Source organism: Carcharhinus amblyrhynchos, chromosome 12, assembly GCF_965287045.1.
Source record: "Carcharhinus amblyrhynchos chromosome 12, sCarAmb.v2.hapA, whole genome shotgun sequence".
NCBI lineage: Eukaryota > Metazoa > Chordata > Chondrichthyes > Carcharhiniformes > Carcharhinidae > Carcharhinus > Carcharhinus amblyrhynchos.
Window position 1 is genome coordinate 41,441,070 of NC_137335.1, and position 25,698 is coordinate 41,466,767.

The 25,698-nt window shown below is 37.6% G+C and overlaps 1 protein-coding gene across 17 annotated transcripts in view; it reads left to right on the forward strand.

Moving 5' to 3' along the window:
• Positions 1-18,771, forward strand: part of ccdc88ab (coiled-coil and HOOK domain protein 88ab) — a 244,703-nt gene extending 225,932 nt beyond the window's left edge. For 8 of the 17 annotated variants that reach the window (XM_080200408.1, XM_080200413.1, XM_080200410.1 and 5 more), the window contains 3 exons: positions 4,727-4,807; positions 5,441-5,718; positions 8,055-13,405. In XM_080200408.1, coding sequence (XP_080056534.1) covers positions 4,727-4,807; positions 5,441-5,718; positions 8,055-9,143 — 1,448 coding nt within the window. In that variant the 3' untranslated portion in view covers positions 9,144-13,405. Of the gene's footprint in view, positions 1-4,527; positions 4,679-4,726; positions 4,808-5,440; positions 5,719-8,054; positions 13,406-14,347; positions 14,451-16,091 lie in introns of those variants that run through there. The other 9 variants (XM_080200420.1, XM_080200417.1, XM_080200419.1 and 6 more) reach the window with 9 other exon arrangements.
• Positions 18,772-25,698: the final 6,927 nt, after the last annotated feature.

Genomic DNA, 25,698 nt, shown 5'->3' on the forward strand with positions numbered 1-25,698 from the left:
CCAAACGAGACACTGATGGAAAGTAGGGCAGAATCCTCCTGGTCCCATGGAGGATTTTTGATTCAAGACCATAAACAAACTTGCAGTTGAGGGTTGACAGACTGACATCTTCCCACCTCCAGCAATCTTGCTGGAAGCGAGTAAACAATGGAGGCAACAGCAAATTATGGGGCCATCAGAACTAGAGATTCATGTTCACAATGACAGAGCCATGAGTGTTAACACAAGGTTGGGAGAGGCTGGGTGGGGGGGGGGGTTGTTGTGTTGTTGGCCATGTGGAATGCACAACAGGAAAATTCTGCTTGTGTGCTCCCGGTGGGTTGTTCTTCAAAGATATTCAGTGCCTGATCAAGGGACCCAGCATCAGAAAGGGAAGAGCCATCCTTCAGCACTTGCTATGAGGCGGCACAGTGGTTAGCACTGTTGCCTCACAATGCCAAGGACCTGGGTTTGATTCTCAGATTGGGCCACTGTCTGTGTGGAGTTTGCACATTCTCCCATATTGGTATGGGTTTCCTCCAGGTGCTCTGGTTTCCTCCCACAAGCCAAAGATGTCTGGATTAGATTGATTGGCCATGTTAAATTACCACTTTGTATCAGGGGGACTAATAAATATGTGGGATTATGGGAACAGGACTTGGGTGGGATTGTGGTCAGTGCAGACTTGATAGGCCAAATGGCTTCTCTCTGCGCTGTAGGGATTCTATGACCTCCCTCCGCCTTAACCCCCATCCTGCCATTGCTCACCTCTGGCCTGGGATCCAATAATGATTCCAAGGCTCAGATGGGTGTCATGCGGGGGGTAGCCACTGCTGCCCTTGTTGCACTGCCATTCAATAGTTACTGGCCTCTGAATAGCTGGTAGCTGTTGGAAAGATGGAACTTCTGACCCTGGGATCCATGTGTCTAATTGGCACATGCTGTGGCAGACCTTTCCTGAAAGGTCATGACATGGGACCCTCACTTTCTGTCCAATCAGCATCTGAGACCCCCATTGCCTGCGCAAGATTCCACCTATGTCTCACTCTGTCCACTTCAACTCTTCAAGATTAAGATCCAAACCCTGTTAAATTTCACAACCATGCTAAATTGTTTCTAATCTCGAGGGTGGCACCGTAGTTAGCAGTGCTGCCTCACAGCGCCAGGGACTGGGTTCGATTCCTGGCTTGGGTCACTGTCTGTGTGGAGTTTGCACATTCTCCCAGTGTCTGTGTGGGTTTTCTCTGGGTGCTCCAGTTTCCTCCCACAGTCCAAAGATGTGTGGATTAGGTGGATTGTGCATGCTAAATTCCTTTTAGTGTCAGGGAGACTAGCTGAAGTAAATGTATGGGGATGGGGTCTGGATGGGCTTGTGGTTGATGCAGACTTGATGAGCCGTATGGCCTCCTTCTACACTGTAGGGACTCTATGATTCTATGAAGTGAATGAACAGGCCCATTTGCCATCTTGAATGTAGAATTATGCTTCCATATCTCATCCCTAATTGTTCTTGATGTATCTAAAATTTGAGTTTTTGCTACTCTTCTCTACCAACCTTACTAGTTCCCCGCAAATACGTAGAAATATAGAAGATAGGAGCAGGAGGTGGCCATTTGAGCCAGCTGTGCCATTCATTACGATCATGGCTGATCGTCCAACTCAGTAGCCTCATCCTGCTTTCTTCCTATAACCTTTTCATCCCATTCAACCCAAGTGCTGTATCTAGCTGCCTCTTGAATATGTTCAGTGTTTGGCATCAACAACTTCCTGTGGTAATGAATTCCACAGGCGCACCACTCTTTGGGTGAAGAGTGGTGTCCTAAATGGTCGACCTTGAATCCCCAGTTTGTGACCCCTGGTTCTGGACTCCCCCACCATCAGGAACCAAAGATATATTTTGTTTTATTTAAGGTTTTAGGCTAGCTAAAATTCATCTGATAAATTTCTTTTGAAAAGCTTGAAATTTCTTTTAACTGGATTGAATTCCTCAATTTTTGTGAAATTTGTATGATCTGCACACACATTCAAGCTTCTGCACCAGTTACAGATCAAAAATGACTTCTCATCAGCTTTCATTTCCCTTTACCATTTATTATAGAAGCTTAATTTTCTTTTGCATTTGCACATTCAAGATGTTTAGCTTGGCTCGCAGGGTTGCATTTCAAATAACAAATCCCAATCTTGTTGATTGTGTGAAATCTTAAAAATCCAACTTGATTCCTTATTTAGGTACCATAACAGTGCCCTAAATTTTCAGTTCTGCATCAGCTGTGTAGAGCTTAGAGGATACTCAGCTCCATGGTCTCAACTGACGACAAAGTGCCCCAGAAGTTCAAGTTTCATTCCAGAGGCAAGGTTTTATTGGAGTTATGCCCGCCACCCCTCTGAAGAGCTTGCAGGCAACCATACAAACTGTTGCAAAAGCAAGTTGGGCTACAGACCCGAATCTGTGCTCCGGCACTTTGTCCCAGCTATTAAAATGATGAAACAAGAAAACGGTCCTCCAGCATTCATTCCTCATAATTTTGCATCTTTCAATACTCCTGATGCACCTCATGCCATGTCATGGCCCTTTACAACTTTCATGCCAACCTATTCCCCTCAACTCTTACCCTTCAATGCCAAACCCTGCATCTTCACACACCCTCCATAGCCCTTCAAACCCTCCATGACAACCTATACCTCCTGTTAGCCCTCTTTAGCTCCAATGCCAAATTAGAGTCAACCCATGCCCCTACCACCACCCTTTGCCTTTGCATTCTCCAAATTACCCAGTATCCGCTATGAGCAAATGTTACCCATGATGAGATTACATGTCTATTGTTGAATTAGCTAAATAGCTCCACTTCAAAGATTTTATAAGCAATTGGAACTATCAATCAAACTGTGAATTGACAAGCATCGCACTGCGATAGTGGTAGTTTGTAAAATCAGTCATGCAGCACTAATCCTATAATGGAAGCCCTTCAGCTTGTATCAACAAACAGGCAAAATAACAAGTACCGATTTTTATTTTCAACACTGCAGACAGTTTTTTTTCCAAATATTTAAAGGATGGGAGATCTAAATGCCTTGGCAGCTTAACAGCTCCCTTTGACAATTCCAGTTAGCTTGATGGCTCTAATGAGTTGACCTACTTAATTTGTATGTTCATGCCTATTTTTAATCCCAAAGGACACTTGACCTTGCCCAAAGGTGTCCTGGGACCATATCCTGAATTGTACTCTCCCTCTGTAAAAGGGAACCTGCACCTCTCCAAAGAACTAACATATGTTTAGACCTTCACCTACCAAGTGTAATGTGCACAAGTCATATTTTCTATACTCTTTGTCAAAATCTAATCAGATTAGACTGAAGGCAGTTGCACATTAGCATATGCAGCTGCCTGTATGAACCATGGATGTCCAACAATTATTCTACCCTGTTCTGCTCCTGCAAAAATGGCGAGTGCTGGATTTGGGCCTCCAGTGCCTATCTCTCATGACTGTGAGCTCTCCAACTGCATGAAAATTCAGGCCAGCATGTTTATTTGGTGCTTTTAATATTGCATAAGAAGCTTGATGAGTAATGGTCTCTCTGGTGTAAACTTGCTGAGATATAAAAACAGATCTTTCCAGTTACCAACTTTAGAGTTCCCATCACCTGTACAAGAAATCTATATCAGAAGCAGAGTTCTTCAAATTCTGTTTATCTTCAAGCATTCATTCTGCAATTCAAAACATAATTCTTCCTATTGTTTCACTGTAAATAATAAACACTAATTATGTCATTAATAATTTCAGAACTAAATAGACAATATTGAAAAAAGGAGCAAGAGTATTGTAGAAGTAGTTAAGTAGAAATTTTGTGATCATATTATACACAATACATTTAACTGATCCTTTTCTGCTAGGAAATGCTTCTTCAGTAGTTAAGAGTGAGTTTGTATTTACTTTCAAATTTTCATTGAAAGATAGCCTTTTGGCAGATAGTGAAGGGACAGCATTGGAGACATTCGCTCGGTAGTTTCATGGGCAGTCAGGATTTGGATATTCATTTGGATCTAGACACAAATTGGGAAGAATGAGAAGAGATAGAGGAGAAAGTATAGTTGAATTACCAGCAAATGCACTACTCATTGTGTGTACATATAAACTTTTGTTAATTCAATATATATACTTTAAGAACCAATAAATCTAACAAACTAAAAGCTATGAAAACCTGATTGAAAAAAGAGCCCTTTAACACTAAATCTTCAATAATAAATCTTTTTTTCTTAAAAATACTAACATATGTACTTGTTTCTATTTGGGCAAGAAGGGTTACAGAATAATTATTGTGGATACACTCCAGCTCCTTCTGCTCTTGACAGCTCTACAATGTGCAGAATACTTTGTCACATTTGTTGTAAGTCATTCTATCACACTCATTTTCCTGCATGTTCTATTCCGCATATGTATTGGACATGGAATAGCTTAACTTTGCTCTATTACTATTGCCCTGAGAGGACTCTGTTTTGTTAATGTCCAGCCCATTCCCTTATGTTTCTGTTTATCTGTTTTCCTGTAGTGCTGTGTTCCAAAGAGTCCAATTGGACTGCCTCAAAAAATTCTTGGCTTTCTGAGCTGTAAGACACAACTCTTTTCTGACCTTGGGCATGCTCAGCCTTTGGCACACTGCATGCATCGCTGCCTCAGCTCTTTCTCTGGTCAAAGGTAAAGTGACCTCTGCCATTTTTGTCTCATGCTGTTTCCCAATTTCCATTTAGCTTCCAGACCAGCCAGCCTTGATAGTAGCAGGACATCCAGTAGCAATAACAATAATAATGCTTCAGCTCACGATGTGAAAGGTATGCCTTGGCTGATTTGTTTTTTTTTCAAATCATTTCCATTTCAGTACTAGAATTGTTTTTTTTTCATTCAGGCTGTGTGCTGAAATGCGATGTGTTCCTGGGATAACCTCCTTTTACAGAATATTTTCACATACACTGGGATTTAAAATCTAGAATAGACAGAAAATAGTACATGACTCTTCTGCTTGATTTGATGCCTGTTTTATGTTAGTTTGCAGATTCAACATGCAAATAATAGTATTGACTAGGACAGGTTTTAAAATTCTGCTTACTGTTGTATCCATTATTAAGTTGCAACAATGTTTTGAAGTATAATTTCCCTTACCAAAAGATTGACAATAACACCAATACTTATTTTCTGATAGCATTGTACTGCATTTTCGCAGTTACATTGTGATAATAAGGCTTCAATTGTTGGTTAAATTATACCCATCACTATCATCTTTTGGCCTTATTTAAAATATTTATATCTTTGTGCAGATATGATAAGTAAAATGGTCTAATCTGCCAACGATTTGATGGAATTTATTCTGGTTGCACAGAAATATCAGGTGTTTCCCTTTGCTTGGCTTTACTTCATGGCTGATGTGATAGGCTAGGTTTTATGTGCTGATATATTTTACTTCTAAGCAGGTGCTGTTAATGGTGGCCACAGTAGGTCCCAAAGTCACAGCAGTGGAGAATATGGTCCAGTTTATGACAATCAGGTATTGTTGGGCAGCAGTCTTCCACATAGTCATCATGCACAAAATCTGGAAAAAGACAAGCATTCCCTTCAAATCAAAGAGTCTAGATCTAATGACGCTCAAACTCATTCTCAGCGAAGAAATAAAGCCACGTCACCTGGAAGTGAAATAGTTACCTTGCAGCAATTTCTGGAGGAGAGCAACGTAAACCAATCCCCCCAGGTTAGTCCGTGTTACTACTTATTTATTCATCAATTGTTTCCCATTTACCAGTACAACTGTACCAGCTGTTAAGTTAATTTATTAGTGTTACAAGTAGACTTGCATTAACACTACAGTGAAGTTATTGTGAAAATCCCCTAGTCACCACATTTTGGTGCCTGTTCGGGTACAATAAGAGAGAATTTAGCATGATCAATGCACCATCCCTGCACATCTTTCAGACTGTGGAAGGGAACTGGAGCACCTGGAAGAAACACACGGGGGAATGTGCAGACTCCACACGGACAGTGACCCAAGCTGGGAATTGAATCCCTGTCCCTGGCACTATGAGGCAGCAGTGCTAACCACTGTGCCACTGTGCCACCCCCATTGATACATTTCACTGGAGATATGTTCAGATTATCTTCTAATGCGACTAAACAATCTTATTCTGTAATCTTTCCCTTCTCCAAATCACTGTTGCATTTCTGTTCATGTTGTGTGTCTCTCTTGTTGATTTTTGTTGTCAAGGGGCTATTTTTTTCTATGATCTAACCTGAGTTAGAGGCATTTTGTTCATTAGTATCCTGGGCCATTTGCATGACCTACGGCTATCCAAGCCCTTGGCCAGTGCCACAACATGCTAGAGAAATTGAAGCTCTTAATGCACTGTACCAACAGAACAAACTTCCTTATAAAGATAACCCTGTCCCAGAAAAAAAAAGTTCATGTAGTGCTGGATTTTCCAGCACTGCAATACTTGTTGTGAGTTAGTCTTTTGGATAGAGAATTGAAACTCTGACCTCTCAGTTTTGTAGCTACCAGCTCCCTTGAGGTAAAGATAGTACTACTGCTTGCCTCTAGCTAGCAAGCCACCAACGGCAAAAGTTTCACTCCAGAAAAGTAATAAAGACTGCTTTCAAATTAGCCAGCAGAATTTCTAATACTAAGGAGATGCACAAAAACACTGTCTGCATTCCACACACCTAACTAGTCAGCAATTGAAACTAAAAGTAAGAACTCTTGTGAGAGGGAGAAAAAACTGTCCATCTGACCTGCTAATCAATCTTCCCACAACATTTCAAATGGTCGTTAACTCCCAGAAAGTGATTTAGGCTTAGACTAAAAATAAACAAAACCCCATTTAAACCATTTAAGCAGCAATAAAAGGGCATCTAATTAGACAGCCGGTGCCACAATGAAAAAAATCAAAGCTGCTTATGCTGAAGAGAGCATGATTAAAAATACATTTCTTAAAGGCACAGTAGCTCACAAAGCACAACTATGGCTCCCAGATGCTCAAATTTCCTGGGTAGGAGCTCAAGTAAATTATTTTGCTTTACCTTAAACATCTTTGGTCTGATCCTGAAATCTTTGGAGACCCCTCATTTCACAAGAATCCCAAAGCAAACCATTGCATCAGCTTTCTTCAGGCACCTCCACCATGAGCAACCTTAGGCAGGAGTCTCTGTTTTTTGCCATCCCATCTCATTTAAATCCAAATACTGGGTACATACCTGCAACAGATACAGTCCACTTACTTCATTAGCAGAAATGGCAGGGAGGAAATTGTCCATTTAAAATTACTGAATTGAAACTGCCATTAAAACAGACAATGGAAGCATGAATTCCAACCTATAATAAACATGTCAAAATTGCTCATTGCTGAAGGAGAAATAAAAAGGTACATTGCCATTTAGTTTATTTTTAAAACAATTGCTCAAAAGGATGATTTGCAAGAATGGGTATTATGGAACTGAATTGTGTCTGTTATGAGGAATATAGGGACAGGAATAGGTCATTCAAATAACTTCCCATCTAAATTATTTTGTTGTGTATGACCAATTCATTCAGTATGTGGGACCTTTACATTATTTGTGGGGTAACTGAAAGGGGATGACTCATGCTTGACCTTCAGGGGAGCTCCTGGATTGCAATTTCCTAACTCAAATGATCAGCTCATCAGAATTTTTTCTGCTTTACTTTCTGCACTTAGCTGGAGAAAGTTGTTTCTCGGCAGGGAATCCAATGAATTCTTTTATAAAGCTAACAAGCTGTTTAGTTGGCTGAAGTGCTGATTACCAGTTTTAAAAAGTTGATTGTTGACTAGTGTATCTGAATGTTTGATCGGCTCTGAGTCAAATTAATAAAGGAGGTGCCACACAGAATGAACCCCTCTTATCAAGCAATTCTCAATATTTAAATTGGGATTTTTAAATAAAGAATCACAAATGCATTGGTAGTAGCTATGGAAAAGATTGCAATCTAGAGTGTGTTGCATTTTAGCTGACAAGAATCAGAATAGCATGAGATGAAAACTGATACAAAACTGATTAATTTGTTTTTTTTTTGCACAGAAACAATCTGCAGGCTATGACGATTTTTTAGATGACGTTTTCACAAAAATCTCAGATCTGCCAGAACTAGTTGGAACTGAGAAATTGAATCAGGATCTTATCAATAATGGTGCTACTGTCAGATCACCTAGAGGAAGAGAAACTGCAGACTCTTCCACTGGCAAGCTGCAAAAGCCTGGACAGTACGTGAGGCCAAGTCCACGAAAATCAGACGGTATCAGTGTTATAAGCACCCCAATAGAACCAATAATTTTAAACCAAGGAAAGACAGTGTCTGCCTGCGAGCTACCAATTGTGCCACAGCAACCATCCCAAACAGACTTTGTCACTTCTCCCACTCTACCCCGTGCAAGTCATGTGATTTCAACAGCAGAGGGAACGAATCGAAGAACAAGCATTCATGAATTCATGTCGAGAGATAATAGAACACCTGTGTCGATAGATTCTTCTCCAGGCAAAGTGGTAACAAGCACTCAGACTTTACCCAGTGAGTACCAAGCAAATCATTACCACCATCCCCTCTTTTCTCAACATGTAGCACACCAAATTCAAGCAGCATCTAACTTGCAGAAATCTCAATTAACCAGGCTTTATGGCCATGGTCATTCATTAGATGTTGACCATGATCCTACAAGCACAAAGAAGGTTTTTTGTGTTGCTGCAAATGATGGAAAAGGCCAAAATATTTCAAAATCTGCCTCGTCCCTAGGGCTAAGTATTATATCTGACTCCCTGATTGCCAAACCTGATCCAGTTGGAATGGGTTCCTTTACTAATGTCCATTTTTCCTCATCCAGTTTATCCATTAATCCTATCAGTACGTTGTCAATAGCACGGCCAACTGATGTTGCTATGGTGTCACCAATTAAAACAATTCCAGCTCCAGAGGAAGATCAAAGAGTGATAGTTTCAAAATCCCCTGAATTTTTAAAGTTTGAGAATCAGGATAATAGTGAGTTTAATTCCCCTCTTATTAGTGGTAAATCCCCCATTGGTGAATGTACAGAAGAAAGCATGAATGTTTCTGTTTCCCCTTCAATAATGTCAGAAGACAAGCAGACTGTGTGGTATGAATATGGATGTGTTTAAATTACTTGCCATTACTTTTGGTGCTGCCAAATACTTACTAGTTTGCAAATTTTAAAATAGTAGAGTCCTGAAAAAGTAATAGCAAACAACAAAATCTAAACAACCAAATAGCCCAAATGGCAACAACCAATACACATAAAGTCGGTAGAAAATAGGGTATTGGAGTAAACAGTTTTGTCGCAAGAAACTAAATTAATTCTGATGTAGTCATGTATCTATGCAACCTTCCTTTGTTGGTGTTGACACATTGATAAGTTAAACCACACTGGTTTCCTGTCTGAAATTGTGTGCATTCATAACGTTTGTATTGAAATCTTAGCATGCATAAAACTAATCTCATTTTCATTAACTTAATATACATATACGTTTTGTTTTGCTGTGATTTTTGGATTTGATCCTTTTTATTTTTGTCTGAAGCCACTTTCGATTTAAGTTTCACAAATTTTTTGAAGGACTTTCATCTGACTTACAAACGCTTGTGTTCAGCATTTTCTTGAGTATTTCTTAAATAAATAAAATCCTCATTCGTGGCTAGAACTTTCTGTTGTCACTGAGTGAATGGAATTTTGGCTGGGGCGCCAAATTTCCCATTCTTGTTTGCAACAGGTCTTGCCGTGGATGAGACTGGAGAATCCTGTCCCAGGTCCAAAGTAGAAAGTTAGATACATTTTAACAAGAAGGAAATATAATATTTTGTTTCTAAGCTGGTGTGGTTTTGCAGCACTCTAACAAAAGGTTCTTGAGTACGGCAAATAATTTTGTACAGCTATATATGTTTAAAATGCAACATGTATCTCTGTACAAATATATCAGTCTGTACCCAATTACTTTAATTATTTTGTAAAGCATTGGCCAATTCCCTTTTTGCATTAATAGTGAAAGCTTATAAATAGTACATTTCACTTATTTTCTGACTCAATAATCTCAGAGAAAGATAATACAGTAATTAAATAAAAGCACAGCTAATCATTTCACAAATTAAAGTTCCAATATGTCCCATGCTGCATTGGGCACAGCATTTATGATGCACTGTGTGACAGACTATGAATTTCAACTGAGTTGTCATAGGAAGGTGCGCTCAGCAGCCCAAATTATTTTGTATAAAGGTGTAGATAAATCAGGGGACAAGGGAGTTAGAGAGGCAAAGAAACCATGGGTAGGGGAATTGCACAAGAATGACTTCGAATATGTATGACTTTTGCAAGCAAGCAGTTTTTAGTTTTACTTGAAATTTTATATTTTACCATTGATTCAACAATGGTGTATGAAGTAACATCTGATAATGAAATTGCAACATTGACTTACACAAAATATTAACTGAACTTAATGAAAAATATACCTGCAAGGCTTACCTTGTTTTTGTATACTGGTATAAGCCATAATTAGGTTTCAGACTTTAAGTTGCTAACATTTTTAATACTACATCACTGTCCATTTTATTTTCCACTGGACATGGAAAAATATATTTTACTAAAAAGATTTAAGACAAAAAGCATTATTCAAATTCAATTTGAAGAGATGTTTAACTCTTACTAAATTTCAAAACATTACTTTTCTTGTATAATTGGGGTACAATTTTGTTTCAGACTTCTTTCAATGAAATACATCTAAGACCTCGCTCATCCCAAAACAGTAAAATCCCACTCGAGGTCGGGGCATTGTCTACTCCTCGCCCACTCCAATTCCTGTGGCAGTCGGGGTGGTAAAATTCCAGCCTATATCTATATCGTGCAAACCAAGTGGTTTGTAGCCCTATGGCTTTCTCTATTTCTTTCTGAAGTTGTTCACGTTAAGCATGTGATTACACACTAGCAGAGAAATATTGAACAGCAAGTGAAAAGTAATGGTATACATACTTAGGTGGATGTTAAGTTCACTTTACAAGGAATGACCTTTCAGTTTTTTGTTTTGTTTAGGGACAGAGAGGGATCAAGTGATGGAATTGCTGTCTTTTTACATCTGATATAAATTTGGATGGTTCCCAAACTGATGACATGAAAGCACATATATTTAAAATGTCCTGTCTGAAATGAGCTTGTCATGTTTTGAGTGAGCTTTATACAATAACAATACCACCCATTCACCACAAATTACACAAGACTAAACTGATGCATTTTTTAAAAATTTTCTTGTATCTGGTTTTGAAGGGATCCCTTCCTGAATTAAGGCAGCTCAAAACAGAGCAGGCAAATTTCCTTAATGTTGCACCATGCTGTACTTAAAATGCATGATGATACCTGAGATGACCTGAAGCTCCAGTCCTAGCTCCATCATCACTTGTCTTGATACAGAACATTTTAATTGGACAGATCAACCCAAAATAAAACAAACACTTTGCATTGGTCCAAATTTACTTTGCCAAATTACCCACTTTCTGGTTATGATGTTTGAATTTTATTACTAATTAAAAGCAAGCCTTTCAGAAATTGAAATAGCTGTGACAGGTTCACTGAACAATTGTTGAGTATTACAGCAATCCTCTAATGTTTAGAATCTGCTCTATTAGGAGAACATTAATAGCGTAGTAACAAAATGAGATTAAGTCTCAATCAATCATAAATTGATTTTTGATTTCTATAATTTGGTGCTATTACATTTGCAGTATGCAAGCTAAATATTATTGGATGAGATAACAGTTAAGATAATAGCATGGGGCATAAAAGTATGTGGTATTAATTGATCAATGCGTGGATTACAGTATCATACACTATATATTAAAGCATAGTTTGAGATTAAATTATTAAATGGTAACAGCAATCTCCTGCCTCTTCACCCTCTAATGAATTAGAAATAGCAGACTTATGAAGTTAAATAAGTATTGACTGTGTATCTTACTTAGTCATAATGGATGTGCTAACGGAAAGTTTAATTGTCACTACTTATGTTGTGTTCTAGTTACTAGAATGCTTGAAGAGTTCCTGTCAGAGTAATTATAAATTAAAAATATTAAAATATAATTTTTTTAAATGTCTGCAGAAAAATCAGATGTGTAGAATTAAACAGTTTTGAAAAATTTGATTTACATCTTATAGATAATCAAGGGCGTTTTATCATATAAAGGGCAGTTCTTATTTTAAATTATTTGACTTGTCAATCCAAAATACAACAAAGTATCCTGGTAATTATATATGTAATGTGCATGTTTATTGCATTAAGAAACCAGTGTAATGTGTAAGAATCATGGGCTATCATAGGTTTTTGTTAACAAATTAACGTAAGACTTACCTAGTGTCCATTGAAACATTTTGATAAAACTAAGCTGGTTTTAAAAAAACTAGAAAATTGGTTTAGTTCTAAGTATGTAGCTTCTAAATTTCTAAAAGAAAAATAAGCGTTTCCCAAGTTTCAACTGTTCCAGCATATCCACAAAGATAGTATTAATTTACTGAATATGATGATCCTGATAAAAGTTGTTCCTCCTGTTTGAATTCCGGGTATTGTATTCATCAGAGAATTTAGAGTTTTATGTGGAGCTGGTTTTAAAAGATCATTACTAGTGTCTGTTCATTTTGTTTCAATAAATTTGATACTAGAATTGCGTGGTCGTTCTCACTTGTGTAGAAAATAAAAAAAAAAGTTAGCGTTGAAGGTTATACATAATCTATGTATTTGTTATGTCAGTTTAATAAAAAAATCTTGCTTGTTTAAACCTATGCAAACTGATGGTGTAATGTTATCATGCATGTTTCACCCTGTGCATGGCTGGTTCATTCCTTGCTGTGCATTTCTTCTGTATGTAATTGGTAACTGAATGTTTTAATCTGGCATCAAAATATATATACATATGTAGTACCAACTAACAATCACAAAAATTCAAATATTGTTTATGCATGCATTTGTAATTATAAGAAATGGAACGCATTTTTTGGAAGGTTGTCCGTGTATATTTAAACGAGATGTTCTATTTGTTTATCATGTTTTGTCTTTGTTGTACTCTCATTTTCTCTGGTGCTTTGACTTTCCATTCCATGTCAGCCAAAAGGAAGAGTGTTTTTGCAGGTAGGATAGGTACATCTGACAGTTGCAGTGCAGATGCATAATTCCCTGAATCTTTCCTCTGAACGTCAGCCAGATTTTTAGAAACTGAGATTTGAATGTAGGCTATCAAAGCAGAAGGCAAATGTTCTATTACCAGTCACTGGGTCAAGCTTGTCAGTATTTTTGGAAATAGTACATGGTGCATTTAATATATATAGCCACTTTAAAGATCAATATAATAAGTGTTTAGAATGTAATACTCGCAGAGTCCATATACCTTTGTTTAGAAAGTTTTACAAAATAGTAAAAGCATTGAGGAGTGTGATAACATCATAAAACACAAATGGTATTAGTCAAGAACTTAAACAGCTTTATTAAAAGTAAATGAATTGCATATCTTTACTATTTAAAAAAAAATTAAATTGCTATCTTAACCAAGATAGTATAAGTATTGAGTATGATAACACCATAAAACGTAAGTGATATTGGTTAGGAGTTCAAACAGTTATATTAGAAGTGAATGAATTACATAACTTTGCGATTCAAAAAATATACAGTTTTAAATTGCTGGTTTAACCATTGTGGCAGTAATAATGAATACTCAGTTAATATATTTATTTAATTAGAACAACATTCACTGTATGTGTTTAGCTACCATCATTTCACATTATTTAAATTTGAATTTTAATATTAGATGTCTTTCATAAATGTCAAAAAAATTTAGTATCTGGAAAACCAGACAAAATAACATGTTTTTTATTATCATTTTAATTTAAAGGATCGTTGTTTACAGTTAATTGTAAAATGTCTGATTTAAATACGTTTCCTGCGCCATTAATGCTTGTTTAAAAAACTTTGAACATAGTTAGGAAATGTAAAGTACTCCATGCAATCCAATGACTTGAGTTAGTTGGACTTGTGTTTTGACACACTAGTGCAGTAAATTTACACAAATTAGTGATTGTGACCATTTTGCTTGTCACTGATGCTTTAATTATAGTGTAAATCCAGCTTGTTTCTGGATTAAGTGCTTATCTTGAAATTGAAGCAGAACAGAATGAAACTCCTTCCTGCCTCAGAGTCAGTTTCAGCCTTAAATCCGAAAGCCAATCTATTTTGCATTAACGTGTACTTGCAACCTCAGGTCAAAAATATTCAACAAAACCCACAGACTTCTGAAAGATGTTTGGCAGGTCCATATAAAGTGCTTTGATTATTTTCTGCAGATATGGGATCTGTGCAGGAATTCAGAAGTGCACAAGGCAAAACTGAGGAGCAACACAGCTCCTAGATGTAAATGCTCATCATCTTGTGATTTGGGGTATAGTGGTGAGTTTCCTGCCCAGAGTGTAAATGGGAGGATTGTACCATTTACCAGTTTACAAACTAACATCATCCTATAGCACTTTGTTGCAGACACATCCTGCTGCGGCTGGCTTAACAGACCTAAAAATGCTTGCTTATCTATTAAATTGGCTTTGTGTAATGTGGTATTATGCATTAAGCAATATTAACTGATTTTTTTTTTCATTCTGCATGCCTGGGCAGGGAGCTTCCACGTATTGCTTAATACAAATGCAAATTAGTATTAAAACCTCATTTATTTTATATCCGTGCAATGCACTGTAATGGCTTGTTAATTCCGATCTCAAGATTTATTGTCTTTTTAGCTTTAAGGTTGTTTTGCAAACTTCTCCATCTTGTGACAAAGGGTGAAGTATTTTGTTATTGAGAAAATATATTCATCCAAATTACCACTCCTTTCTAACTGAGTAAGAGAGAAGCTGTACACTTCCTCTGTCTTCCTATATTCCCATGTTGCATGTTTGAAAACAGTTTGGCTATGGCAAGCTGAAATAGTTCCACTTTCCTTATTTGTGTTGTCACTGCTGGACACATTCTCCACATAATAACTGGAATTGTACTTAGAAGTATTTTTGAAGTTAAAATGTAAAACTATAGATAATTTGGAGCAACTGGCATTTAAGAGGAATAATGTGGAGATGCTGGCTTTGGACTGGGGTAAACACAGTAAAAAGTCTCACAACACCAGGTTAAAGTCCAACTGGTTTAATTGGTAGCAAAAACCACTTTTGGCTTTTGCTACCAAATAAACTTGTTGGACTTTAATCCCTGGTATTGTGAGACTTCTTACTGTATTTAAGAGGAATACAGTTTCCCTTGGTATGGGTAGAATAGATCCCTGATGTGCTGCCAACACATGCTTTTCTTCATTTTTGCTTGGCTTTATTCAACCACGAGAAGGCCATCCACCCTAGAGAATCAGGGACCTTTAATTTAAATGTCTAGCTCATTGTAACAGTAGGCCTTACTGAGTTTCACATACTCTCCAACTCGCCAGCAGAAGCTGGCGGCAGCAAGGATCCTGGTCGAAGGAAACCCAGGTAAATGATTTTCTTTTTTAATTTTTAAGGGTTCCATGTGGACCAGAAGAAACAGGAGTGCTCCTTTTGGAGCCATAAGGACACCTTACCTAATAGCTACTTGCTAATCTCCCCTGCCCCTTGCCCCCTACCCCCACTTGTCAAGGGATGAGTGTAGGTTTTTGACAATCACCTTACACCTATGAATTTTGACTTCTGCTCATCATATTGACTTCAGGAGAAGGTCAGTATCAGAATACACAAATAAGATTCAGGAGTTCTATGAATTGGGTAGTTTGCCGGTTGCTCCAATTTCTATTTCATTAAAATCATTCCTCTAATATTTCTAATGTACTAAATGTTGACCTTCTGTGGAGATGACATCCAGCGTGAAGTTTTTAATTGTGATCATTCAAGGAATGTTTGTGTTCTGTGCTATCATTTCTTCCATTTGATGGAAACCTTGTGCAGAATTGCAGTTATGATATTTGGTACTGTTTCTTGTTATATTCATTTCAAACATTATCTAAAATGTTTTCTAAATGCTTTCTTTTTTTCATCTTCTTTCCTCTGGTCTGCAAAACAGAAAGAAAAGTGTCCTTCAAACTGTCAATTTGAAACCTATAGTTCAGAAGCACCAAGACTATCTACGTAAAGAAATATTGTAAAGCATTAAATGATGAATCCTATTCACTGACCTCCCTCCAGTAAACATAATGAGACATTTACTCTTCCTTGAATCAAGGAGCGCAGTTGGACTCCAAATGTTGCAATGAAATACTTTCAGACGGAGTAACAATTTCTATGTAGTTCCACAGATTTTTCACCAGAGGTCATTTAAGTCCTACAGAAAATTGAATACAATTAATCGAGATGCCAAGAATAGTTTTACAAACTGTTCATCAAACTGACATTTAAGAACCAGATATAGCATATTTTAGTTGCAGTTCTAATTTTTCATTAAAGCTTTAAAAACAAACTCTGGTAGTTTTATTATTTGCGAGACTATGCAGAGATAGCAGCAATGTTAAGGAGCTGCACTGTGTCCTACATAAATCAGATATGCAGGCAAATTAGCTTAAGGTATTTTGCACTAACTACCTTTGGGTTTTCACTTACTGCATGATGTACTTTAGTAGCAATATGATGGTTAACATTTATTTTTGGCATGTAATCCAAATCTAACGTATATAATGTAATAGGCCTCTTTACAACTAAATTGAAACCCTGTATGTTTACATCTTTTTTGCTGTGTATGTGCAAACTGGATTTTTGTAACTCTTAAGTTAACTATAAGATAGCGCAAAGTGTGTGCAATATCTTTTTGATTGCTGACAAGGATTCTGTGTCATGCTGAATTTCTGACTACAACATCTGACACATTGCATTGATGGTCAGCTTAACAGTGTTGATGTTAGGAAAAGTGGTTTGAATTTTTCAAGTTTTCATAGCTGTTTGATGTAGATTTGTCGTTTGTTTTATAATCCAAAAGCATTAGTAAATTTTGTTACTCAATTTTGTACACATTACTGCCTGGAAAATAACCATGTACAAATTGCATATTTACATGCTGACTTAATTGAGATCTACAGCAGTAATATGTTCACAAGGATAGTTACAATCAATATTTCTTCTATTAAATTTCTATATTTAGATTTTGTTTAAAAAGGCAGATTATCTCATGTTTTTGGCGGATTGTAATTTGTTGGTTCGCAGACAGGAGTTTCTCTCTTATATCCTGTAATCAGTTGACATACTTAAAAATATTTTACATTCTGTGCAGGGTCTTCATGCACTGATTTTAGTTCTATTTCAAGTCTTAGTGTTTAGTATTTTTAACGAGTTATTTTTGTATAAAATGTGCTCTCATAAGAGTACCCTAAATTGTTTCTCTTGTGAATTTAGCAGTATTTAAGAATGTCATTTTCACAGTTTAATTTACATTATTCCATCACAAATGACCATTTATACATACCAGAATGAAAAGATGGTGGGTGTGTCATGGACTTTTTAAATAAGATCATAGCATGCTAATGTAATGAATCAAAGGTACTGGGACAGTGCCATTTGTTTTTGGTATCCAGATTAGATTTTAATTTCAAGTGTCTGAAGTAAACTCATAACATTGGTTTATTTATGTACAGCTTAATAAAATAAGTATTAACTGCTGTTTCCTAAGTGTTCTGAAACACTGAAGTTTATCATTAAGTAATAGGAATAATTGATGATGTGCAGAGAAAAGTTACTTAATGATCAACTGTAAAGACGAATGTTTCTGTACTGTTGTAATTCAAGTTCCTACCATTTCATATTATCAAAAGATCCTCCAAACACAAAGAAACTGCATAATCAATTTATGTACCTTTATAAAAGCCTGTTATGTCCTCTTCTAAAATCTGCAAAATGCTTTATTATGTCACATCTCAAAGTGCTGCACAAGTCATGAATTACTTTGAAGTTCAGTGATTTTCTATAAATGTAGCAGCTATTTTACACGTGGTAGTGATAGTCGAGGAAAGGGCTTTGGATTGGAGCCTATAAAATTCCCTAGACTTAAAACAATGTATTGGATTGTTAAAGTACAGCAGAATTTAGATGTAGCATCTTATTCAAAGGGAGCTCCTGAAATGATGCTTCATTCCCTCATGACTCCACAAGAATATTAGGCTTGTTTATAAAACCGTTCTGAAGTTGGAATTAAGCCCTTTAAATTTAAAAGATGAGGATGCCATGGCTGGAAACAAGCACACAGCAGAAAAAGTTGCTCCAAACTTCTCTCTTGGAACCTAAACAAATGCTATAATAAGAAAATGTTTAAAGTAGTTATCCTGTATGTTGTGTCAGTGAATGCCTTGCATCAACCTCATAAATGCAGCCATTTAATGTAAGAATTTGTGAATATTTCAGGAAATCTTTGGAATCAGTGGATAAATATTACCGCTGCAATACTACTGTTTATTTCACAAAGTATTTGATATAAGACAAACGTTTAATAGTACATTTAAATTGTGGCACAGCTCTGAACACAGTAGATGCAGTTTGTGTTCCAATTAGACAACAACCTGTTTAGAAAAGAGTTCTGCACAAGTATGTGTAGAGATGGAAAAAAATGTTGAATGGGTGGGAAGGAAAGAATCCCTGCTTGTTTAAACAGCTAAATTAAGGTCAAGGAGATTTGCTTTCACATTGCACTAGATCTAGACTCCCTGTGATAAAGAAAAAACAGTTCTCTTGGGAGTTTCATAATACCTCACTCTGGAATCTGCTTACACCTTTACTGAATTTACTATAATAAAATAATGGGAAACAAATTTGAGGCTGTTCTGGGCTTTCTATTTCTACTACAATACAATTTCTGAATAATCAAAATCAACTGATGTCCTTCATGACATTCACAAAATCTCAACCAAAGTCATAAATCATAGACACAATTTTCAAGAGCTCCAAGACTGGTCTTGGGAACAGCTGGAAGGTTTTAAGTGTGATAATGGTAAATAATGTCTTGCAAACTGCAGTATTTACCTTGTATTTCTGTAACACCAGATTCAGTTTAAAAGGGTTTAATGCCTGAAGTTCTATGCTGTTTTGTTTCAAGAATTGACCAGCAGCTTGGAAGTTTGAAGTGCTATTTGGTTAGACATGCCAATATCGATGTCATTTTTTACGTAGGCTGTTAATCTGTAAATAATAGAAAACACTCAAAATCAGTTAGGAAGATGTTGGGCAATGATGCTATCACTAAAAATTGTTTTCAGCGAATATTATTAATGAATTAATTCAGTAACAAGAGATATAGAGGTGAGGTGAAATTGTTGTGTTCCATTGACTAGGAAAATATTGCCAAGATTCTAATTTCAAACCAAATAAAAACAATAATGAGGTGGGAATCCAGACTGCAAAAAAGATTGAACAGTTGTCCTGTAAGCTTCAGTACGAAGATGGTTGGGTGTGGTGAAATGTCAGCTGCTGTTCAGCACTATTGGCTGTTAAATTTACTTAATTCAATTTAACACTATTGGTTTGACTCATTCCTGTAAACACTATAGAGAATACAGGTCCAGTTCTCTCAATCTCTGCTCATAAGCAATCCTGCTGTTAGTGGGATTAGTCTGGTGAACCTTTGCACTTTGTAAGAAGACTAAAACAACATACAATATGCCAGCTGTGGTATGCTCACCAGTATGCTCACCAATGTTCCATATAACTGTAGTAAGACCATTTTTTCCTGTACTTCAAATCCTCTTTTTCCCAAACTTTTTGAGCCATGGACCCCCCACCCCACCCCTGTGACCTCCCAAGCATTCTCAATATCAATGCCCCTTTTTTTGCCACAAAATAGGTGCAAACACAGATGTCAAATATAAACAAGTCTTTTCTAACTATATCCATATATTAATCTGGTACTAGTTTGTTAAAGAAATGATGCTGGAAAGCTGATTTTAATATTGGACACATCTCTCCCTCATGCACACTCACGTCTCTATCTTCCATTCGCGCACACACTTGTGTTTCACATTTGCCCACACGCGCACCTCTTTCATGTTCAAACACATGTCTCTTTCACAAACACTTGTGTTTTTTTTATTCATTAATGAGACATGGGCATTGCCAGCTGGCCAGCATTTATTACCCATCCCTAGTTGCCCTTGAGAAGGTGGTGGTGAGCTGTCTTTTTGAATTGCTGCAGTCCATATGCTGACCCACAATGTTGTTAGAGAGGAAATTCCAGAATGTTGACCCAGCGACTGTGAAGGAACAGTGATATATTTCCAAATCAGGGTGGTGGGTGGCTTGGAAGGGAACTTGCAGATGGCGATATTCCCATCTATCTGCTGCCTTCTTCCTAGATGGAAGTGGTCATGGGTTTGGTGAATTCTGAAGTGCATGTTGTAGATAGTACACACTGCTGTTACTGAGCTTCTGTGATGCAGGGAATGGATGTGGTGCCAATCGAGTGGATTGCTTTGTCCTGGATGGTGTCAAGCTTCTTGTGTTGTTGGAGCTGCACCCATTCAGAAAAGTGGGGAGTATTCCATCACACTTGTGCCTTGTAGATGATGGACAGGCTTTGGGGAGTCGGGAGCTGAGTTACTCGCCATAGTATTCCTTATCTCTAACCTGCTCTTGTAGCAATTGTGTTTATATGGTGAGTCCAGTTGAATTCCTGGTCCATTGTAACTCCAAAGATATTGACAGTGGTGGATTCAGTGATGGTAACACCACTGGATGTCAACGGATAGTGATTAGAGTGTCTCTTATTGGTGATGGTCATTGCCTAGCATTTGTGTGGCATGAATGTTATTGCCATTTGTCAGCCCAAGTCTGGATTTTGTCCAGATCTTGTTGCATTTGAACATGGACTGCTTCAATATCTGAGGAGTCACAAATGGTGCTGAACATCTCCACATCTGACCTTATGATGAAGGGTTAGTCATTGATGAAGCAACTGAGCAAGGTTGGGCCCAGAACACTACCCTGAGGGACTCCTGCAGAGATGTTCTCAAGCTGAGATGACTGACGGTCCACAACCACAACCATCTTCCAATGTGCCAAGCCTGACTTCAACCAGTAGAGAGGTTGTCCCCTGATGCGCATTGATTCCAATTTTGCCAGGGCTTCTTGATGCCACACTCGGTCAAACATGGCCTTAATGTTAATGGCTGTCACTCTCACCTCACCTCTGGAATTCAGCTCTTTTGTCCATGTTTGAACCAAAGTTGTAATGAGGTCAGGAGCTGAGTGCCCCTGGCGAAACTCAACCTGGGCATCACTGAGCAGGTTATTGCTGAGTAGGTCCTGCTTGATGGCACTGTTGATGACCCCTTCCATACTTTACAGATGATCAAGGCTAGACTGGGCAGTAATTGGTCAAGTTGGATTTGTCCTGCTTTTTATTTTGTACAGGACATACCTAGGCAATTTTCCACATTTTTGGGTAGATGCCAGTGTTGTAACAGTTTTGGAAGAGCTTGGCTAGGAGAGCAGCAAGCTCTGGAGCATAAGTCCTCAGTACTATTGCCAGAATGTTATCAGGTCCCATTGCTTTTGCAGTATTCAGTGCCTCCAAACACTTCTTGATATCACGTGGAGTGAATTAAATTGGCTGGAGATTGGCATCAGATACTGGGGACCACTAGAGGAAACCAAAATGGATCTTCCACTTGGCAGTTCTGGCTGAAGATTGTTGTGAATGCTTCAGCTTTATCTTTTGTACTATGTGCTGGGCTCCTTGATCATTGAGGATGGGAATGTTTGTGGAGCCCTCTCCTGTGTGTTGTTTAATTGTCCGCCATCATTCATGACTAGACTTGACAGGACTGCAGAACTTGGATCTGATCCATTGGTTGTGGGATCGCTTAGCTCTATTGCTTGCTATTTGACATGTAAGTCATCCTGTTTGGTAGTTTCACAAGGTTGACACCTCATTTTTAGGTATGCCCGGCGCTGCTCTTGGCATGCCCTCCAGCACTCTCCATTGAACCAGGGTTAATCCCCTGGCTTGGTGGTAATGGTTGAGAAGGACGTATATTCTAGACCATGAGGTGCAGAATGTGCATGGCTCTCAGTGTCTCATGAATGCCCAATCATGAGTAGCTAGATCTGTTCAAAGTTTGTCCCATTGAGAACAGTGATAGTGCCACACAACACAATTGGAGGTTATTCTCAATGTCAAGTCAGTACTTTGTCTCCACAAGGACTGTGCAGTGGTCACTCTTACCATATGGTTGTGAACAAATGCATCCGCAGCCACTAGATTGGTAAGAATGAGATCAAGTATGTATTTCTCCCTTGTTGGTTCCTTCACCACCTTTTCAATAGTTCAGGGATATTTTTTATATCTTCATGAAGACAGATACATAGTGCTTAGTTTCTCTGCCATTTCCTTATTACCTATTACAAATTCCCCATTCTCTGTTTGAAATGAACCCACATTTGTCTTTATTAACCTTTTTACATACTTGCAGAAGTTTTTGCAGTCTACTTTTATATTCTTCACTAGCTTAATTTCACATTCTGTTTTTCCTGTCAGCTCCTTGGCTTTCCGTTGCTGAATTTCAAAATACTCCCAATCTTCAGGTTTACTTTGTCTCTTCCTTTTGTTATGTTAGTGTACCTTTAAGAAAGCCTTTTTTAATCATGATTCCTGCAGCTCTTGGTTTCAGTGGTTTCTTAGCTCTCAGTTTCAGTGATGTTGTTGTTGTAACTCGACTGGAATTGATCTTTTATTGCTTCTTAAGTAGCTTAAATTAGGTTATTTGTGTTTACTCTGGGATTAGTTTTATGGTCCTGCATTGTTAGCAGAAAAAGTCATGTGTTTTTGGACAGTTTTTTTTCCCAGTGAGTTTAAGGTTTCAGTTTTGGGAGCTCTGAGACTGCAGTTTAGTTTTCAGTTTTAGCTGGGGCATCAAACAATAAAGACACTGAAGTCTCTGTCTCCCTGTTCTGTTTGGAAATTCTGCTGGTTATCAATGTTTTGCCTTCCGTTAGGAAAGTGAAGGCTTCAAGAAGATTCGATTCCAGTCTAGTGAGATTTTAATTTATGCTGTGTTACGCCTGTGAAAAGGAATTTGTCAATGAAAGGCTTTGATTTGTTGGAACAGCTTTCATATTCAATTAAGGGTTAATACATTATTGTGGTTTGTTTCTTTTTCTGTATTTGTTAAAAAGGTATCGCTCATTTTATTTCTATACATGTTAACTATTCTTAAATAAACTGTTCAATAAAAGCTATCTAGTGAGTTGTTGAATCAAACCTGACGTGAAACATACGCTCATCCTAGCCAAATTCAAAATACAAAACTTGTGGTTTGGCTAGTCTCCATAAAGTATTTTGGAGTTTTAACCTGGCCCATAAAACTTTGATTTGATAGAATTCTTAAATTCTCTTATTAGCCATGGTTGGATCACTTTTCCTGCTGGCTTTTTTACTTGAATGGAATGTAAATTCATTGAAAACCACATACTAATTCTTAAAATGCTAGCCATAGTCTGTTCACCATCATACCTTTTAATGTAGTTCCCAATCCACCTCACTCAATGTGCCCCTCATACCTTCATAGTTTCCTGTTTAGATTAAACTTCCACATTTCAGTTAATGGTCACTCTTCCCGAAAGACTCCTTTTACAATGTAAGTATTAGCCCTTTCTCGTCGCACAGTACCAGATCTAAAATAGCCTGTTCACTAGTTGTTGCTTTAACATACTGTTCTAGAAGAATATCTCATATGGATTCCAGGAATTTGTCTTCAGTATTACGGCTAATTAGATTTACTTAGTCTTATGCAGGTTGAAGTGCCCATAATTATTGTATACTTCAGTTACATGCACCTCTAACTTCCTGATTTATTACCTACTATTTGGTCTAAAAACAACTACTAAAGTTTGCTTCTCCTTGCTATTTAGCTCTACCAAAACTGATTCTGTACCTTGATTTTCCACTCCCTCTCATTATTGTACTGACCAAATTCATTATTAATAGTGCAACTGTACCTCCTTTTCCTTTTTATCTCCCCTTCCTAAATGCCAAATATTCTTGAAGTTTTAGTTCACAGTGTTATAATCCAGGTCAGAAACTCCAAAGTGTTTTATGAAGTTAGCATAGACCATAAGTTTTGCACTTTGAATTTGACACAGGAAAGCATAAAATGTTTCACTCCATGTATGATTCAAATGACCATCCCCCACACACACACCAATTCATTCTGTGTTCCAGACTTAGCAGAGAAAGCAAGTATGCTCACGTGATGCTGGATCTTGCAACAGCTACTGTACTAACCTTTGAATGGAGAATTGAAACTCTGACTTCCCAGTTCTGGAATTTCTAGCACACCTTGAGGTAGAGATAGAGTCACTGCTTATCTCTAGCTTCTAGCTAGCAAACCACTGACCTCAGAATTCTCAGTCCAAGAAAGACTGCTTCCAGTCTGTAGTCTAAACAGCTTCTAACAAACTAAAACTAACCCTTGGATTTTCCTTGTGAAAATGTCCCAAGGTAACATTTGCCCTGTCAATCATTCTTCCCCCAACAAATCCAAAAAAAATTATAAAACTCCAGGACACTGCATTAGGCCCATTGTATTGCTTCAACATTAATAAAAGATGCTGGTTCACAGATAGGTTGGTGCCAAAATCAAAAATGCCAGGCCTGCTTGAAAGAACTGCAGATGTGATTAAAATGCAGTTTTTAAAGGCACAGTATCATCACAACACTTTGACAAAAATGAACCATCACCATTCAAGGATGGCTTAATTTTTTTCAAAACCTTTTGGTTTCATGCTACTAGTCCTCTACAATGAATATATATTTTATAAAATCAAAACATGCAAACATACCAATAATGTAGAAGTCATTTTGACTGTTTCTCTGCTGGAGAAAGCAGTGTAATTTATTTGAACTGTGTACAGACCTGTCTCACTGGATATCCATATCTGGGCAGAATGAGCAGAATCATTATGCCAGCAGTCCTTTGGATGGAGAATTGAAATTCTGACTGGTTAGCACAGTTTCCTCACGGCATCAGAAACCTGAGTTCAATTTCAGCCTTGGGTGATTGTGGAGTTTGTATGTTCTTCCTGTGTCTGTGTGGCTTTCCTTTGGGCGCTCCGCTTTCTTCCTACAATGCAAAGTTGTGCAGGATAGGTGGATTGGCAATGCTAAATTATCCTTTAATGTCCCATGATGTGTAGGTTAGGGAGATTAGTGGGATAAATACGTGGGGTTATGGGGTTGAGTCAGATGCTCTGTTGGAGAGATGGTGCAGACTCAATGGGCCGAATTGCTGCCTTCTGAACTGTAAGGATTTGAAAATAACTCAAAAGCTATGCGGTCTGGAATTTACTTTAGGTTTGGCAGCTGACTGCTTTATGCCACAAAATCCTGTGAGGGCTATTCAGATTTAATCCATAGTTACAAGCTAGAGCAAACCCTCCAGCTGCTTTTATTTCATGAAATTCAAACCAAAATGGAGTCCTGCTCATGTTGTGAATGATTAAAATGTTAGTATTTAAAGCAGAGAGAATACTATCAACTGCTGTTGATTGTTTCAATCTAGTAAGATGCAATCTTCACCAATGTAAAGTGAGCTTGTTGTACCATTGAATATGATCATTACTGTTGTAATTGTGGCCTTTGTACTTTTCTTCCTGCCCACATAAACAGATTCTTGATCTACAAGGCGGTTAAAGTCAGCTTT